Source organism: Centruroides vittatus, unplaced genomic scaffold (assembly GCF_030686945.1).
Source record: "Centruroides vittatus isolate TY-2023 unplaced genomic scaffold, ASM3068694v2 scaffold_899, whole genome shotgun sequence".
Lineage (NCBI taxonomy): Eukaryota > Metazoa > Arthropoda > Arachnida > Scorpiones > Buthidae > Centruroides > Centruroides vittatus.
The window spans coordinates 197535-218619 of NW_027122719.1; the positions used below are offsets into that span (position 1 = coordinate 197535).

At 29.9% G+C, this 21085-nt stretch overlaps 1 protein-coding gene across 1 annotated transcript; it reads left to right on the forward strand.

Moving 5' to 3' along the window:
• Nucleotides 1-4725: 4725 nt before the first annotated feature.
• Nucleotides 4726-8325, forward strand: Gbs-76A (Glycogen binding subunit 76A). Its single transcript, XM_067288679.1, has one exon. It carries the CDS (start codon nucleotides 4917-4919, stop codon nucleotides 6507-6509), a length of 1593 nt encoding a protein of 530 aa, XP_067144780.1. The 5' UTR covers nucleotides 4726-4916; the 3' UTR covers nucleotides 6510-8325.
• The last annotated feature ends 12760 nt before the right edge of the window (nucleotides 8326-21085 follow it).

The window sequence follows — 21085 nt, forward strand, 5'->3', positions numbered from 1 at the left end:
AAATTATACAAATTAATATTTATTTTTGTTAGTGATTATGTTCTAATATTTTATATTAAAGTAATAAATTAATAAATTAATTAAAGACCTATAATCGGGGATTCCTGTAGATCGATTTGATAAATAAATAAAGATATAATAAGGAATTATTTTTAATTATTTATGAAATATTAACTTTTTGAAATAAAAATTTATGTAAAAAATGTATAAATATTTATTTCTAAAGTTTCATAAATTGTTTTATTGAATTACATCTAATAAGTTATTTTTAGATTATTTATTCTGAATTACACTTGCATGATAAAGAATAAGAAATTTCAAAGTATTGATACATAATCAAGTGATAATTATTAATATATTAGTAATGTGATAATGAAAACAAAACACCTTGGTATTTCCAGCAACAAAGTAAATTTAATAAAATAAAAACGTTTTCGACTATTTTTAATAGTCCTCTTCAGTTAGTCTCTTTAAATTGAAAATGGAACATAAAATAGAATGCTTCTTTAAAATGAATTAGAACAAAAATAGAATGCCAGCAATAACATCATTTAAATTTAAAATAATAAAATAAAAATAACATAAAATAAAAGTAACATAAAAATAGTACAAATTGAACAGTAAAATAAATTAAAACAAAGTATTAAGAGAATTAATTGTTGTAGTAAAAAGATTTCCATGCACTAGAAAGACTATCAGCATCTCTATGGTTGATGCAACCTTTGGTATTATGCGCCTTGTAAATCTCGAGCTTTTCAATGTATTTAATAACATGTTTGTTAGTGGCAGTCTTAATTATGGAAGCTTTATCCCAATAAATATTGATATCTTGTTCTTTTGCGAAGGCTGCCAGGACAGTACTGTCCAAGTATTTAGTAATCGAATATTTATGCTCCTGCAACCTCTGTTTTAAAGACCTCATAGTAGCACCAACCTAAACTAACTCTGAATTAAAACGGCAGTCAGTTAATGGGATTGAATATACTCCTGATGTATTGTTTCGATTTAGTTTCAACTTATCGTTCCGTAGAATTCTGTAGATCGTAGGATTACGTCGATAGATCATTTTAACATTGTTCTTGCAAACTATTTTCTTAAAGATTGAATGTACGAAAGGAATATAGTTGAGAACTACCTTTCGGTCTTGGTTGGTGGTAGTAGGTTGTTTATTTGTTGGATTACAAAACTTATCAATAAGAGCGTTAATATCCCGTAAATGATATCCCTGTTATACAGCTATTGTGCGTACGTAATTTAGTTCTCTATATGTGTCATAAATACTTGTACAGTGGGTATAGGCCCGCTTTATCCAAGATCTAAAGACTGCATGTTTAAAGTTGCTGGGATCGAAAGAATTCTTTGGAATAATAATAGGAAGATAGTTAGGCTTTCGATAAATGTTCGTCCATATTTCACCAAATTTACAAGTGATGGATAGATCCAGGAAGTTTACATTCAGGTCACTTTTTTGTTCCAATGATAGCATCAAACCATATGGGTTGTTATTCATTTTGTTAAGGAACTCTCTAGTGTTATTATGACACATATAGAGAACTAAATCACATATGCACAATAGCTGTACAACAGGGATATCATTTACGGGATATTAACGCTCTTATTGATAAGTTTTGTAATCCAACAAATAAACAACCTACTACCACCAACCAAGACCGAAAGGTAGTTCTCAACTATATTCCTTTCGTACATTCAATCTTTAAGAAAATAGTTTGCAAGAACAATGTTAAAATGATCTATCGACGTAATCCTACGATCTACAGAATTCTACGGAACGATAAGTTGAAACTAAATCGAAACAATACATCAGGAGTATATTCAATCCCATTAACTGACTGCCGTTTTAATTCAGAGTTAGTTTAGGTTGGTGCTACTATGAGGTCTTTAAAACAGAGGTTGCAGGAGCATAAATATTCGATTACTAAATACTTGGACAGTACTGTCCTGGCAGCCTTCGCAAAAGAACAAGATATCAATATTTATTGGGATAAAGCTTCCATAATTAAGACTGCCACTAACAAACATGTTATTAAATACATTGAAAAGCTCGAGATTTACAAGGCGCATAATACCAAAGGTTGCATAAACCATAGAGATGCTGATAGTCTTTCTAGTGCATGGAAATCTTTTTACTACAACAATTAATTCTCTTAATACTTTGTTTTAATTTATTTTACTGTTCAATTTGTACTATTTTTATGTTACTTTTATTTTATGTTATTTTTATTTTATTATTTTAAATTTAAATGATGTTATTGCTGGCATTCTATTTTTGTTCTAATTCATTTTAAAGAAGCATTCTATTTTATGTTCCATTTTCAATTTAAAGAGACTAACTGAAGAGGACTATTAAAAATAGTCGAAAACGTTTTTATTTTATTAAATTTACTTTGTTGCTGGAAATACCAAGGTGTTTTGTTTTCATTTTTTATATTCCAGTAAGTTATTTATTTTATTATTGTAATGTGATAAACAGTATATAACAAATTAATAATGAGCCAAATTTGAAATGATTTTTAATATTTTAAAATACTCTCTTTAATGTTAACTTTTTAAAAATAAATATTGAAAATGGCATGTCATATTTTCTCATATAAATAATTTTATCATAGAATTTTTTAATTCCATAATGTTTACTTTGGGATCTAAACAGTTAGATAGCTTAATGAAAAAAAAATGAAAGCTTTTTCATGTCCTTACTGTATTATTATTTTTTTTATCTTAGAAAAGAAATAGTAAACACACTGCAATAAATATATTATATATAGTCTGCATATCTATGTTTATTGCCTTCAGCAGATAGAATGTTGATATGAACTTATATATTTCTTCAATATGTAGCTTACAATTCATTGATTCTTTGTAGATAATATTAGTAAATTTTTGTATGCCTTAATTATGAAAAAAATATATTTAAAATCAGAAATTAATATATATAAATCAAATATAATTTTGTATTATTTAAAATTTGATATTTAATTACATAATATTATCTTATAAATTTAGAATTACTGTGTGTAGATTGTATATACAGATATGTTTATATATAAAAAATATGTAGATAAAAAGAATGTAATCATATATACTATTTTTATAGAATAGATAATTTCATTTATCATACATTTCATATGGCGGAAAGATAAATTGCAGTTTTTTAATATTAACATCATTAAAACAAACATAATTTAAGGAATTGTTTGTTAATTTTAAACTATTGTATAATAAATTATCTAGAAACAAGTTTACAAAGGAAATTTAACACAACATCCTTGAACTATTATAATTAGAGTTTATCTGCTTAAATCAAAATGAAAATCTCTGAAGATTTTAGAAGTTAATCATAAAATTTCTGATGAAGATAATTATGAGGGAGGAGTCCAATTTCCAAAACTTAATTTATTTTCACAAAAGGTAGTGAAAATTTATAGACTTTGGGATAAGGCCATTTGCAAATGAATTAAAATCTTATTTGAAAAAAAATCAAAAAAGTAATTGATGGTTAATCAGCTGAATAAAATATTAATTGGTGATTTGTGTTATGCAAAGATGAGAAAAAGTTGAATGTAAGAATAATTGACAATGATAAAAGGCCGTAAAGAAATATCCTATACTTCTTTAAGTAAAGAGAGACATTGTTTGTTTTATTGAAGCTTTCAGAAGTTCCTTCCTTTCACTAAAAGCACCTACAACCGTACAGGATGTGTTGCCACAGCAACCTGCTCTCGTCTCTTGTGTTATCGATGTTCATCCAGACATTTTCTTAATACCCTTAACTAATACATCCTTATTTAAAGAAATTTAAACTTCGTAACACTTTAAAAAGATGTAAATCTGGTTAGATATAAATGTGTTTTATAAACATGAATGTCTTCCATTAAGGTAAAATTTTATCACACTAGTAAACCTAAATCCCCTATTTTGACAGATAAAAATTCAAATTATAGTTGATAAATATGTCAACGTGTTTCAAAGTTCAAAATTTATCACGATTACTTAATTTGAAGGTATTACTTATATACCGTAAAATAGGTCTGTCAATCAACTCTTCGATAGGATTAAAACCCTTAAGATAATATGCAGCTAAACAACAATTTTTTTCCTTTGTTTTCTATTCCCCGTTATGTCCGAAACACTTTACGTTCTAAAAATAAATATCATTTCTAAACTGCACTTTTTATCGATTAAAGTAAAGAAAATAAAGAACAAAACAACCGCTAGACATTGTTTGACCTTAAGTCTAAATCTAGTCGAACACGTGATTCTATTTTGACAGGTATCTGCATCTCTGCCAATCTCCAAATGCTAAACATTAATTTAATTTCGAGTTTACATAACCAATTTTATTTCACGGGCGCCTTAAACACTATTAAATGCCAGTTAAATGTTGTTTGGTGATGTCATCGAATGTAGCACCGCGTACTTCTGTAGTACTTCTGTATTGACAAAAAGTGTAAGTGTATTGATTGAGCGGTTGTTTATTTGCATTACTGTGTTAGCTAGATTAAAATAACTGCGTATCTATTTAAAAAAGAATTAAAATATCATTGCGTTTCCCTTTATAAGAGTTGCAAAGGTGTTGAGTATCAGTGACACTTCCTGATTGTTTTTAAGTGCGCGAAGCGCGGTTGCCGCCTACCGCGTCCACAGGTCAATCCTCCGTCAAGTCAGTATTGCGATGGCGCAGAGTGACGTCAGGCGAGGCGCTGTTGTCGCTGACGGACATTGAAGGACGTTTAGGGGACAATCCGTACGGTTACGTATTAGTGTTGTTTGTGGCGGGCTTAAAACCCGATCCGGATCTCGAGGCATGAATATTCGGCGGTACTCATCGCCCGGTGGGTGTAAAATGCCGTTATAAATAGCAACGAGCGTATATGGTGGCGGTAGTGTAGCATCTAAATATGCTTGACAGCGAAAAGGAGAGTCTGGAGATCTCATGCAGCTTAAACTTGGCTAGTTGCCGACTCAGAGCCGAGGCACTAGCCAGACACTTACACAGCAAACTGTGGCCTTTGGGAAGATTCGAATTATCGGACAGGCCTTGTGCTGCTGCTTGTCTCAAACGTTATGCGTCTAGTTCTACTAGCGAGCCCATCATCGATAGACCGCCCAAGAGGAGACAGTATGGAGCTAATCATTTAAACGCGCACAGTTGCTGGCAGAGTGAAGAAGCCATGTTTTCTAGCGACGACGAGGGTTACGAACCGGGTGATTGTTCCTCACCACCCAGTCCCGCCGACGAAGAAATCGTTGTTAATCCTCCTATAGCCATGCCACCCGTACCAGCTTCCATAGAAACCAGCCCACCGATGGAGGAAGCCGTGGAGAGCCCTCTCGACTGCGGAGCTATAGCAGCGTGTGGGAATAAAAGTACAATTTTATCTCTTCGCTCGCAAGATAATTGTATATTAGACGAAAACGACCTGAAATACGGCCAGATATTGTGTGAAAAACTTCAGAAATACGCGGATAAATGGACAGAAGAGCAGTTTATAGCCAACGATGTCAATCACATAGATGCCGTTCCGGATAAGGAAATAAAGCTCGAGGAAATTACTATCATATCGCCGTGCGAAGAGGAAAGTAATGTTCAGCCCGAAAGTAGATTTACTGTGGTACCCTGCGACTCGTTAAAAGAGTCTTTGGAATCTCTGAAAATCGCGGAAAGTCCGTCCTCTGTTGATACCGTGTCAGATAGTGACAGTAAGGATTTGTCTACGGAAACACAAAACCAGGAAGAATGGACAAGTAAAAGGCACGAAAAGGGACAACTTTATTTAAATGTAGATGACGTTAGAAGGCCCTTAATAAGGAGCACGTCCTTAAAAACTGGAAAGACTCCTCCCGGTACTCCTCGGAGGAAGAAAATCGTCCGATTTGCGGATGTTTTGGGTTTAGATCTGGAAGCGGTAAAGCATATCGTTACCGACGATGTTCCTATAGTTCCACAGTCGGCATACATAGACTTAAAAGTTTCGAATTTAGAACAGGACAGTTCGACAGATAAGACATGGTCGATTACTCTTCAGCCCCAGAACATCAGTCAAACGTCGTCTTATAGTTTATATCCTCAGTTCCAACAACCGGCCATGTCATCAGATTTTATGAATCGCGTACGTGATCAGAAAATATGCCTGGAAAATGTGGTCGTCGACGACATGGCAGTTCATTGTGTTGTCAGAGTTTTGAATATTAATTTCGAAAAAATAGTTTACGCCAGATACACGACTACGGAATGGGCCACGTGCGAAGACGTCTTGGCTTCATACGTTCCCGGTTCCCACGACGGATTTTCGGACAGGTTCTCTTTTAATATTTACGTGCCCCACTTGACCCCCGGTCAGAGACTAGTTTTCGCCTTAAGATATTTAACTAAAGGACTCGAATATTGGGATAACAATCGCTCTTGTAATTATGTATTGAGGTGTTGTAGCAACAGTCAGATTCTTCCATTGTCCCAAGATGGACATAATTGGCTTCATCATTTTATCTGAAAACGCTTACAAGCGCGTAGTGTGTGGTAAGGCACTTTTTTTTTTTAGTTTTAGAAGACTACTAGAACTAGTCAATTGTCCTACAGAGGCTAACACGGCTTTATTTTGCCCCTTGAGAACCGTTTTTGTTGCGTTGCTTGGGCGTTATGAGGAATGGTGGAATACAGATTTGCATAGGCTTTTACGATGATGATGGTACTATAATCATGAGCACCATTCGCACTTGTTGTTAATAATAACGATGACTAATCCATACCTAGGGAATATTCTCTTTGGTCTGGAATTTAACAAAGAATATCAAAATTCTTTTCAGACAGTATACATGTGATAAATGTCATTCCATCTTGATAGTGAATTATACATCACTGAAAGATACTGTTTTACCTCGTGGTGTTTTTGTTCCTATGAGAAATTTGTATATTTAAATTCCTATTTGGATTAGTTCGGTTGCTCCTAGACTAGAAAATGGAACAGGTTATTTCCAACTTTTGCACTTTCGGGTTATGTTCGAATTGGCAAAGTTTAGGAATTCCTCTAAAGTAAACTAAGCTTTAATCTAATTTTTTAATAGCAGCTAATAACCAGTTTTTGTAAAAAAAAAAAAAAATTGTGAAATGTAGGGGTGTTTTCGGGTTGTTTTCGTGTATATAAAATATTTCGATCAACGAAATATATTGTTTATAATCTAATACAAAACCATATTAAGTTTTTTTTAAAAAAAATAAGAAAGAAGGAAAGTTTTATAACGAAGTAACAAATTTCTAATTTTATCTTCAGCCTACTGCAAACTGAACAAACAAAAATAGAATCCAGATAAAAAAGTACGATGTTATCTTTATATAAACGTAGCTTTAAACACGTAGACAATCATTTTACGTCTAAAATAAACTGGAGAGTAAAAAAAAAAATAAATCATTATAAACTACCTCAAAATGTTAACAGAATCAAACAATAAATTAACAGAAAAAAAAGGAGGAGGAAAGAAATGGCGATTAAACGTAAACGACACCGACTTTTGTATTTGCTCTTTTTAATATTTGCTGATTATTTCTTAATGTTATCGCCCGGACGTGAGATAAGATTGATTTCATCTATCGAAGTTTAAATTTCTATGGAGTTATAATTATGTTTTTTGATACTGTATCTTGAAAGACGAACGGTGATAGAGAAACGAACTTGGTACGGCCATTTTTTTTTTTTGTATAGATAAAGATATACCAACCTCTGTCTTCCATAATTGATAGGGAATAATGCGCAATTGATTCTTAAATGCCTTCTCTATCTCTCTCTCTCTCTCTCTCTCTCTCCATAAAGTAAACATTCCCTGTTTTCCCATATATATATTTTTTTGTATTAAATTTAGTTCAGAAAGTTGGTATGTACTGTACATTAAATAAAATTATAAAGTAGCAACTGTCAGTTTAAAGATATCCCAAAGCGTTTTGAAGGTCAAAGTATTTTTAGCTTCCTGAACGTAGATGTAAGGCGTTATTTTCATAGCTGTTTTGTTAAGAATTGTTGCTTCTGAGTTTTTAAAGGTGTATGGCACTTTGTTTTGAAAAATATTTTGGTATTTTTTTAATTCCAGAATACTCTGAGAATATTCGCTCCGTTGTTGACTCGTAATTGTTATATTAAAAGAAAAAAAGTCGAAAATATGTTACAGAAATGATGAAAAAAATCACAAAGATCTGTTACTTCTTAAAGAGTCTTTCAAAATGTAAATATACAAAATTATTTTGTTGTGGAATTTGAAAAAAATAGCTTTAATGTTGAAAGATGTTGAGAGTTTTAGCAATAAAATATTCAAACGTAACTAGTGTGGTATATGAATATTAATTTAGAATGAAAAAAACGTGACATTAAGGAGTCTAAAGACTATTTATAGTTAGTAAATGACGTAGTCTAGCGCAGTTAATCGATACAGGAGGGCATAGACGTTCAACGATCGATAATGTGTTCAAGTACAATAAAAGCAACAATGTATACAATACGCAACTTCCTCGCTTCGATGAGCAGTAAACGATACATTTAATAGATTAGTTATGTTATAAATACCGTAAGTAAAGCGTAAAACATTAAATATTAGGTAGGTTAGGAGTTCCCCTATAAAATCTCATTACAGTCTGATTTAATCTAGTCAGTGTATTGACAAAAATACGAACGTGTCACCTTTAGCAATAAATTTATTCCCCTACGTAAATGGAACCTTTGTTTTTTTAACACATTCACGCCATTGTGTGCATAGTAGAGGTGTATTTTACGTTAAAAAATTATCTAATTTTCGTATAAAATGGCAATGATTCGTGCTAGAAGAACCGATTATTCCAATGACGCGAATTGTCAATCGTTTAAAGTCTAATCAGTAAATTGTAAATTAATAGAAATTATCGTAGTTCGATTAGCTATTTTTAACGAAAAAGCGTTACAAAGGTCAAGAATCACGTGATTATCACTCTATTAGATATGAAGAATCGACCATTTAAATTGTAAACTCAGCTTTTGCTATAATGTTACAGACTAGACGTCTTTGTTTACGGTCGCCTATTTCCGTTCAGATATCAGTTTCGATCTATTGTATACGATCGAACCCGCCCGCAACTGGTTCAATTAAGTTGCGAGAATACAGAGAAATTACAGAGAAAAATGTAATAATTTGTTCGTTACAAACGATAAATAATGCTGGTTTACGGCACTTTACCTGTTGCGTTACGACGAATCTTAGTGTTACAATGTTTTTTTGATCAAGGAATAAATGGATTGAATTTAATGTTTATTTCTTCAGTGTGGCCTCCGTAAGATATTAATAAATAAAGCAAATGCTGCAATTTAAGTCTCGTTGGAGAGAAAATTTGATATTTTAACCCATTGAGAGTTTCGAATAGTTTATTTTTCCAAAATATTTAGTCTGGCATCCATTTATCCATTGGTTTGCGTCATTTCTAGTTACTCGAGCCTCTTGCCAAGGTTAATGGAAACTCCTTTCTTTAGAAATATTTTATATCCGATCTTGTGTAAGATGAACTGTTATTACTGCAAGTTGTTATCCGTAAAATTTGCGAAACTGAGTGAAGAAATTTCAATTCTGTTTTATTTTTTAGCACATTTTTATATTCCATTCCATTATATATATATATGTGCGTTGTTGTGTCTTGAAATTTCTCACCGGATGATGAAAATATAAATTGTGACACGAAAAGGATTTTATAAAAACTTTCAAATGTTACAATCTTTAATAACAGATTTATATTATTTAAGCGCTTAGTGTAAATTTAATTCCACAATTAGCGTTTTATATAACGCGTTTTGTTCATGAATTGATGTGTAGAGAAATAATTTGTTTAGAAAATTCCGTTATAAATTCCACTACTTAAAGTACAGATTTAACCGCTGCAACCTCAGCGTTTTAATATGCATCACCATCGATATTACAAGTCCAGAAATAAATTTTGTTTCCGACCTGTTGATGACGTTTAGTTACTTGGCTTCCAGCCTAAAATTCACCGAACTAAACGCAGAATTATTAACTAATCATGAAAAAGTTACCATATGTACTGTACAGTACTTGGTGGATAAGAGAACTTGGACACACTTAATTGCCATTTCTCGATTGATCATTGGTTAAATTACTTCCTGCTCTCTTGACAAATGAATTATTGATCTTTCTACACTTGTCACTGTATTAAAAATCACTTCAAAAACTTCCCACTTTTACTCTCTTCTCATTAAATTCAAATTTGCTTAGACGGCGTAACAAAATCAGATAATGAAAGTAAACTACACGAATTATTTCTATAAAAATGGCTATTTACGAGGATCTGTTTATTCTCGCAACTTATACACAATTTTCAACGTATTTAATAGGAACAGGATAGAAAAAATGGCGGAAATTCTATTAAGTAACATTACCAAGAATGAAGTGACGAATCATTTTAGCTCGTTTGTACGATTGATATTTCCAATATATGCTCAATCACGAAGTGTCATTTTATATGAATAATCCCCATGGTTAACAAGACACGCTGGAGACAGCGATTGATCAAAATTTAACAAGAATCTACTCGACTCCTAAATCGATCAATCAATACTTGGAGCATCTTTCGAACTATTCAGCATTCTTACTCGTATTTTAGGAAGAATTTAATTTAATAGACATTAATTCGAAGAAGAGGAGGATCGATTGGCACAATATCTAATTAATTTAATTGAATGTTTACGTAATTTTTTGACCTCGTTAAATTTTTACACGTTTAAAATTATGCAAAAAAAAATAAAATAAAAAAATATGTAATTGGAGTAGCATGATTCATGAGTTATACGGAGAAATAACTCAGGTACACGAATGATATTAATGTATTGTTAAGCGAATAGAATCAAATTTATGGGTCGAAGTAGGAATTTCTATAATTAAACTCGGCAGATTATACCGAAAAATCAATTATTTTAAGTGGTTAGCATACATTAGCCTACATTTTTCATCTCTGCTAGGAAGTTTCAATATGATATTCAAGAAAAATAGGTAACTTTAGTACCGGAAGAAGTTATATAAAATAGTAGAATACGTTTACCAAACATTAAATGCATTATTTCGACATAATTTACAGAAAGATAAACAGCTTCTTTATGGTAGATACGTGATGAGCGTTATACTGTACTTATATGACGTCTTCTTAAGTATATTTTTAATGGAAGAAATTATTAAGAGTCTTGGTCTTGTTTATACAAATTTGGTCTTTATTAAAATGTTTTCAGAAAATTTCGCGACTCAAAATTTGATATGTTCTATTATTAACTGATTTTTTAATTGAGATAATTGCGGAGATTTTATTAAACACGCTTGAAATATAAAAGGTTAAAGCGTAGTAAAAATGATTTTTTTAAAAGAATTAGTCGTTGTAAGGTGGCGACATCTGTTGGTAAAAGTTAAAAGTTTTTATGATCACTGAAATGAATTTTATTTTTTACAATAAAACTAAATATTGTTTGTTTATAAGTATATGTATATAAATACAATAAGCATAATTATATTTATATCTAAATGTCATCGTGCTTATTTTATGAATTGTTTTGCGACATGTTAGTTTGTTAATTCTGTATAAATAATATAATTTTTTAATAATAATAATTTTGTTTTCGACAATTATTTAAGATATGAATGGCTAAAAAAATAAGCAAAAAAAAAATATAAATTTTAATTTAGATATGTTTAATAATAAAATCGTCTACTTTCCTTTTTATCTATCAGAGGGCAGCACAGCCGTTTGTTCGCGTAAGGGGCGAATAAAGACAGGATTTTCTGTGTTTAACGTTAACATTAAATATTTATTTAAAATATATATATTCAAATATTTTAAATATACACTTCAAATATTTATTTTAAAATGTATTTCAATTAGTGATGTAAGAAGTTTCATGTAATACAGATTGTGTACGGAAAATTATATTTAATTAATCGACATGGAATTCATTTTATTTTGAATTTTATATTAAAAACGCCTCCATCTTTTATTTCTTCATAAATAAATCACATTAAGCTTTTTTAATCGATTCTATCTTATGATCCATTATATATATATATATATATATATATATATATATATATATATATTTTACTGATTAACAATTATAAATCAACTATCGGTCGGTACTTAGTGTAACCAGTGAGGTGCCTACTTGTATTTGTAAATAAATAAACGAAGAATAAATCAAATAAGTACGGGAAAAAAATATTTCAACGTGACAAACGCACTTATACACAATGTAAATACAGTATCTAAGAGTTTACTCTTCAGCCACAGCACTGCGGCTACAGGGGTGAATGTAGGTTTGCACGTTGTAATTCGGGCCCTCCCTCTAATTCAGGTTCTAGTTACTTTATCGTTTGCGAATTTTTCTCTTTCTATGTTAATTTCTATGCTAATTTCATGGTCAAGATCTGTTTTCAAAGACCATAAAAATTCGAAATTTTCGCAATTTTCAACACTGATCTTGTCCATTTGTTTCTTTTTGTTAAAATAAAGATTTTCCTGCAGTTTTTTTTTCCTTAAGAATAATCGAAAAACATAAAATCTAAATTGATAACAAATGCGTGTATAAATATTTATATTTTGACAATAGAGGCAATTAGTTTATGGATGTATGACGATGTTCTTAATCAATCATTTGTTGGGATTCTGCTGTATAATTCCAACATCTCTTGAACCGAATTGAATGATATCGAAACCATCCCACAATATATAATTTGAATTTAAATGTGTATTATAATGAGAGGCGTGTTTGGGTGTATATTGTTTAGTAGTAATCCTATACTATTCCAAACATGAAAGATTTATAGTTGTGAATACGTAATGGTATTCTATTGTAATAAATATTATATAAGAAGTAAATTAGTCGTTATTAATATACTGGTTGTTTATTTAAGGAGTTATTTAGCAATTCAAATACAATCAAATTTGATATGTTGACATTTCAGGACACGCAGAAGATATTTCCGTAAAATATTATTAGTACCAAATCTCATCGCGTTGACACTTTTGGCGTTGTAAGCCGTTTAATTTTAATCCGTATGACGTTTTGGTTTGGGAACATTTTAAAAGTGTGATTTATCCAGGGCATGTTGTAAATTTAGCAAACTTAAAAGACAGCATTCGTTGCCTTTAGAATAGAGACTACATTGAGCAGTATTCCCTGAATCACTAAAGTCTATATAGCACTAGTGTTTTTACAATAAAGCATTTGTTGATTTCAGCACCAAAAGTGCCACAGTGACAAATTTTGATACTAAATTTTTTTTATGGAAATGTCTTCTGTATGTCCCGAAATGTCACCATACCAAATTCGGTCGCATATAGACTGCTAAATATTTCCCCGGACAGCGTGAGGTACTTTGTCATCATCCAGTAAATCACATTACTCAGCCTTGTTTCGTTATTCACTATTTTAATATCAATTTGTATTCGCCATAGATCCATAAGGGTATTTTCCTCACGTTCTTCCGGACATCTATGCTGACGGTTGGAAATCATTAGCAGAATTCTTGATAGAGTCTTCGACTGTTTTAAAGGCGGAGTTGAGAAATTTTCTTTTTCATAATGTCCCAAAGAGAATTAACGCGTGTTAGATGATATCTTTCAGTTTTTTTTCCATTAAGGATGAGCCTAATCGTCACTTTAATTACTGAAAAGTCATGAATTCGGATCAGATTCGAACCCGGATCCTCCAGGAAAGAGAGCATTTTGGATGAAATACAATCAAGTGCGTATAACTGTTGGTTTTCTTTAATAAGAGTATAAAACAAATTAGAAAAATTTCCGATTAAATAAAAAAAAAATATTAAAAAATATTAAAAATTAGAATATTACGTTCTTATAAAATTTATAAGAATTTTACACATTTATTTTTAAAAAATATGAAATTTTATTCACAGAAAAAGCATCTTTATATTTACCTTATAAAAAATTAACATTAAATTAAGTATGTAAATTTATAATTTTTAATCAAAACGACTTTCGCTTTGTTTATTCAAAATATACATTTGCAAATAACAAATAACAAATGCAAATATTATTCGCATATATTTTGAAATTCATCGCCGTTAATAAAGAATCATTTCTATAATTTTGTTTACGGAGAAGGCCAATTTTTATTTTATTTTATTTTATTTTTTTTTTTTTTAAAGACTGAATAGAGGAGTTTGTGTACGGTGAACTGCTATATATAAAATAGTTTCGGTCTAGAAAATAATGTAGAAAATTCAGAAAAGTTAGATTTAAAGACAGTGCGAAGAGAAGTAAAAAAAGAACAAAGATAAAAAATATGCTGATGTCTACAAGAGAACCGAAATGGAAATGTGCTGGACATCTTTAAGGACGTTGGACCACGTTTACTATAAATAGTACCCCGGAGAACAAAAAAATAAAGAAAAGGAAAGACTAAGGAGAAGATGGAGGATGAACTGGGGAGTTTTTCTGGAAGAAACCGAATTCAATTGACTGGAGACAAAAGCTTAGAGATAGTAAAGAGCTTTGTATAATTAAGGGATATACATACTAGAAACAACAATAGGATAATCAAAGTATTCTAAGTATATCTAATATATATATATATATATATATAGCCTACATTTAAAATTTCAAATAGGTTACAATTTAATTTTATATATTGATATATTTTCTACTAAAAAGTAAAAGATAATTTTCATTTTGCGCCGAGAAAAGTTGAAGTAAAATAGGAACGAAAGCTTGAAGAATATTGGCGAAAGCGGTACGAATCAAGGGAAAGATGTATGAAGAAGTATTTCATCGAATACAGATAAATAACAGAAAGATATCTCCTGCAACACAATTATCTCACGATCTATCAGAAAGAAAAAGTAGTAATGATGATTATGATAGACTAATGAAGTGATCTAAGCTGCAGACGAGGTTAAAACAAAGATATCGACGGAAAAAAGAACGTGATATTCGTTTCCATTAATAAATATATATTTTTTACATATTATAAAAATACAAACTGTAATTTTTCTACATTTTTTTTTTTAAATAATTATTGAAAAATCGTAAAGAATTAAACTAAAATAAATCTTAAAACAGTATTTCGTATTCAAGTTGAAAAGTTTTGCAAGATTTTAATTAGCAAAACTGTTTATTTAATTAAATCTGGAGTTTTCGCTAACAATAGAAAAGTAAAGCATTCTCTATTATCTCGCATCCACCTCACACATGTCGGCAGCATTGACGAAAGTATACGAAATAAAAATGCATTTAATTATCCACAAAGATAATCAACTCTGCTAATGGTCTGAACTCGAGCATTTTAAATTTGATAATGCTTGTTTTAAAATCGTAATGTTATCTAATTAAAACTGATAGTAATGATGCTAATTATACGATGTGAACCAAGATAAATTTAGATCGAGAATATTCGTGTTAAATTTCATTAAATTTCGATCTTTCCTCCTTATTTTAGTTACGAAGTTAGCTCGATTCGTGTTTTCAAAGAAAGATCCACAATCCAGTCTAATGTTGGTACCCTTGCTTTTAATAATTGATTTTCGAATCCGATTATTCTTATTACAAATAAGGGAAAGTGGGGTAAGATGGCGTGACCCATTTATTTAAAGCAGTATTCTTTAACTTTCGTGATCGACACCTCCTGGAATCTCAAAATACGGTTTGGTTTTGGTTTTATTTGTATATGGCAACGCGACATACGGGCGATTCTTCCGGGGAAACTAACCCCTATTTAAGTGTTTCTAACGTAAAGAAATACCGGAAATTTCCACGTGGACACGAGAACCAACAAAATTTTTGTGCCATTCGATACCAGTGTTCAGTAGTTTTATCCACTTGGCCGTTGGTGGGCGCCTCAAAATTTTGTTCCAATATGTTTTGATAAGAAATCCAAATGAGTCCAAGATGGCAGATAAAAAGGATAGTAGTCAGAATCCCGGACATCACCCTAACGTTTCCGGTTTATCATTGGCTCTGAGAGCACACAGTACAGTTCAATTAAATTTATTGTGTTGCAATTTGAAAAAAAAAAAAATTGTAGATCTAAAAATTCCCACTGTAGTCCATCCGTCCGTCCGTCTGTCTTTCCTTAATCTCGACAACGGAGTTAGATAGATGAAAGTCAAGACCAGATATGGAAACCTTATGGGCAAGAGGCCTCGATTAACTGTTTATTAACTTCCGATGCTAACCGGAAGTCACGTTATTTTAATTACAAATTTTCCTCTGAAAGAAGTTACGTAGATGACCGTCACGTTTCCATTGCTAACGCTGTGGGCCTACTATCATACTTACAGTAGTAGGCCCACAATGTTGGGGAACTGGACCCGACATATCCGGACGAATCACCCCCGAAAAATTCATAGTTTTTTTCAACTCTTCCGGATTCGATTTCGGGTCTCCTATACCTGTAGACACTAAGCAATCCGGCCATCAAGAAATGGAAACTAAGTTACGACCTAAAACTTCTATTACCAAACAATCTACCTCAAGACTTTTTTGCCCTCTATGTAATAAATATGTAATAAACCCACTAAAGAATGGATTCAATGTTCAAATTGCTCTTTATTGGTGGCATGAACGATGTCTTTTGAAGAACAGGACAGTTCCACTTTGATATTTGTTGACTGTGCACTCTTTCTCTCTCTGAGCAATTTTGTCTCATAAATGGAGCAATATTACCAGTGCCGTAACTAGAGCGGTGCCAGTGGTGCCCAGGCACAGGGCGCGGACCCTGGGGGCGCACCGTAGAAATGACCTGGACCAAGTTTTATATCGTAGTTTTGGGGCGTAGTTACAGAAGCTTGCACCGGGCGCATAAAAGACTAGTTACGACGCTGAATATCACTCATGTACTGTACATTGCTTATAAAAAATTGCTTTTATATTTATTTCGTTTCACATAGCTTTGTTTGAATTGTTTCTTCTTAATCTAGAATGATTAAAGAACTTGTTTTGACAGTAATTTTTTTTGAATAGAATTATTGTTTTTGTATATCATTACAGCAAAACCGTGCGCTTTTGCTTGACTTTTTCTTATGATTCGCTCGTAAATCACGAGGAAAATTTCCTAAAAGCATATTTTAAAACAGCAAAAATGCTCTTTAATTAAATAAATTCAACCGTAAGGCTTCATATAGCAATTATATTGATATTTTTAAAATTATTTATCTTTGAATTATTAAACTGTATCTATTCTGATATTACGAAATGGTACTACTTACCTCTTAGATAAAATGTTTATATGACCATTGATAAATTGAAATTCGTTGATGCTGAATTATATGAAGATGGAAAGTAGCATAAGCTGCATGATTTAATGTATAAATCATGCAGGCATTAAAGATACAGGTGATCTGAGATGGATTCGAACCAGGACTTCACATCACTGCAAAGACTACTTTTTGATACTGGAATTCATATTATCTTTAAAATTACTTAACGTGAATGATATTAAACGTATTTTTTCTGATTTTAATTAATTTTATATAAGCAAAAATGAACGGTAAACGTGATAAAAATAGAGGATTTGTTGTTTTATTCTTCGGAGCAACCTACGCTTTTTATATATAGGAATAGGTAAAAGCTTTGTTTGATATTGTTAGGATCCTGCAAGCTTAATAATAACACAATGAAGTCTTTAGAATGTGTGAAACCGTATGACGGAGAACATTCAGACTATGAAAAGGAAACAAAGAAAATAAATTTAAAAATAAATAAGGTTTATTGGTATTTGAATCAGTAATTAATCAGTTTTCCTGACGGTAGAAATGGTCAATAATTTCTTATTTGAAGAAAAATTCATCATAAAATTTAAAATTTGTAAACACATCTAACTAAATAATATGTTTTTATTAATATTTTCTAACTACAATTAAGTTTTTTTTTAATTAATTTGAAACATTATATAAACTTCATTATACATTGTAAAAATTTAAAATTCAGGATGAAAAATCGCGTAATAGTAAAAACATTACAAAAGTCAAATTCAAGACTAAGTTCAGCTTTCAATTTTAAATTTTTATACATTATACAATAGGTCTTTACGTTCATTCCAATACAAATTTATGCAAAAGGCATTCATAAACGTATCAAAATATTGCTGAATTTTAAACGTCATCGATATTTAGTCCCGATTTCTATATTTTAATCGAGAAAATATACATCAAACTGTACAAAATTCTGCTATTAACACGGCCAAGGAGAATCGTATATTGCATTATTATCACCCTTGAGCGAACTAATGTTGAATTTACATCGCGATCGGTTAGACTAAAATACTCTTGAAAACTTCATTTTAGAATTTAATAGCCATCAAATACATAGTTAAAACTCTGCATTTACTTTCGGATAAGTTAATTAGATCTTGATTGAGAGATTATAAATGATAAACGATACTTCAGCGAATATTTTCCTGTTGAGTATTAATTTATCGTTGTGTTTAGATCGATGCGGATATGCGATAATATTTAAACGTCGCTTGTTTCTTTCAATTTATTTTTAATTTTTATGTGGATTTCTTCGCAAGGAATCGAGAAAGTTTGCTTTGATTGTAAACATCTTGAAGTTATCTAAATAGAAAGAGTAGTGGCACCCAAGAGTAATCAATATGCAAATGGAGAGACTCAGAAGAATGAAGAGGACGAATCAGCCTGCAAGAATCCCAAAATTTGTAACTTGGAATAAATCATACATTTATTTATATAGATTTTAAAAAGGTTATATTAAAATTCAGTTATTCTTTCAATTTAAAAAAAAAATAATAAAATTAAAATTGTTTCTAATGTGTGGAATATTCGTAAATTTAATTAGATACAAAATACAACTAATTAGTTAATTTACACTGAATCAAATAATAATAATGTTTTCTTTTAATTTTAATTATTATTCATTAGTAGTTTTAAATGAAAATGATGTAACTTTGATATTTTCTATGTGAAATATGTATCATATTTCCTTTGGTGTAAGTATAGAGTAGCATTTTGGAAATTGTTAATTTTACATAATTAAAAATTTAATATTTTCGTAATTACTTAAACCAAATATTAATATTAAAAGTTTTATTAAAGTTTTAAAAATTCAATTTTATTTGAATTTTTAATATTTGTTGTTCTAATGCTTTTAATTTACATAATCTTTTAAGTTGATTTGGAAATTGAGTAATGACAAAACATTTACCTTAATTTAAATTAGGTTCTAATTAATAATATGAAAAAAAAAATTAATTATAAATAACGAGCCAGCAACTATCTCGTTTATATCAATTTAATATTAAGAGATATACAAAAAGAGAGAAGGAAATTTTCAGAAGAAGAAGAAAAACAAGTCCTTGTTTCTCATCTTAGGAAATAATTAGGTGTTGACAAGTGTCTCTCTTTCTCTTGTAAAAAGGGTTCCGATGAAGATAAATTGGGGTTTTGCCCCATTAAACTTGTCCTAAGAAAAATTGCAGTCAGCTTTGAACATCTTTTAAGTGGCTGTTTCTTCGAGTACAGAACTCATCTGTGGTTTTCTTCACACAAATTGATATATTTTAGGTATTACTAAAGGTACATCGACTTATATGTGATATATCACTACGTACAGGGAGACGATATATTAAATGAACTGATGACAGTAGCACAAATAACATAATTTATACGAGTAACTCGATGATTCTGAGTTGTTGTGTTTAACAATTATCATTAATGATTAGTTATAAATTATTGAAGTTTATCTTACATAAACATATTTTAATTATCTATTAAACTAAGTAAATTCTAATTATATATCTTTATATTATGTATCAATGTTAATTTTCAGACAATTACCGTATGCTTATGTATCTTAGTAGTTTAATTTTCGTGACTGAAACTATTAATTTGGACTAATGTAGTTGTTGAAATTTAACTAATGGCACGATCAATTGAAGTAAGTTGAGGGTCAAAACTTACTCCATCTTTAAGGTCTGTTAACGTATGGATAAAGAACCTATATTGTTTAATTTCTCATTTAGACAAGCACTGAATAGTGTTTTCTGTAAGATTTTATGAGAAAAGTATTAAAGAATAAAGTTGTTTTTACTTTATCACAGTAATAATTAGGATAAAATTATGTAAAATTAAGCTCTTCATGTCTAATTTTCGATCTATTTATATTGAATCCCTTGTTTTTGAATGCCATTAAATCACCGTTCTAAAAATAATGATAATAATAGCCTTCAACTTAATTAAATTTCTTACACACTGAAAAAATTTGTTTTCTTTTTCTACATTAAATAATATTTTGATTACATCATTTAAATATTAGTTAAATGTATAAGTGTTTATAAACACACAGACATAATTTAATTATTCATATGTACAAATGATCATACTTTTGAGAAATGATTATCCTCCTCAAACTCATTAACTATAACTAATTGATCAAAAGAAAAAAAAAAGAAAAATTCATCAGATAATTACTTATTTATCTTCTACACTTCATTAATATTACATATATAAATCTATAATGAATGATGATATTAATTAACATTTACAAATTTAAATAGATTATTAATTATGAAATTTGTTTTTATTTTAATAATAATTATATTAAGAGATAAAATTTTATTTACTTGGCATTAAATAGTTTTTTTATTATTATTTATTTCTTTTAAATAAAAATAATTAAAATTGAACATGTTAAATAATATGCAACAAGAAACTATAAATAAAAAATAGTTTAGCTTGTCCATATTTAATTTGCTAAAACCAGAATATTTTTATTAAAATAAAAAAAAAATTCATTTGTAATTTTTATTCAATTAAAACATTTAGAAAGATTTATTATTTCAAAGTAGAATATTAAAAATAACATATAATGTCATAAATAAAAGTAATGAAAAATTAATTATATAGAAATATCTCATTAATATATCATTAGTTTCATAATTTTGAAATTAAATCTCTGAGAGAAACGACAGATTAAAGAAAGAAATTAATAATATTTCTGTCTGATTAATCTCTTTTATTATTATTAATCTTTTTTTTAAATTATTATCATTATTTTTTTATTTAAAGCTGTTTTTTCAACTCATATATATAT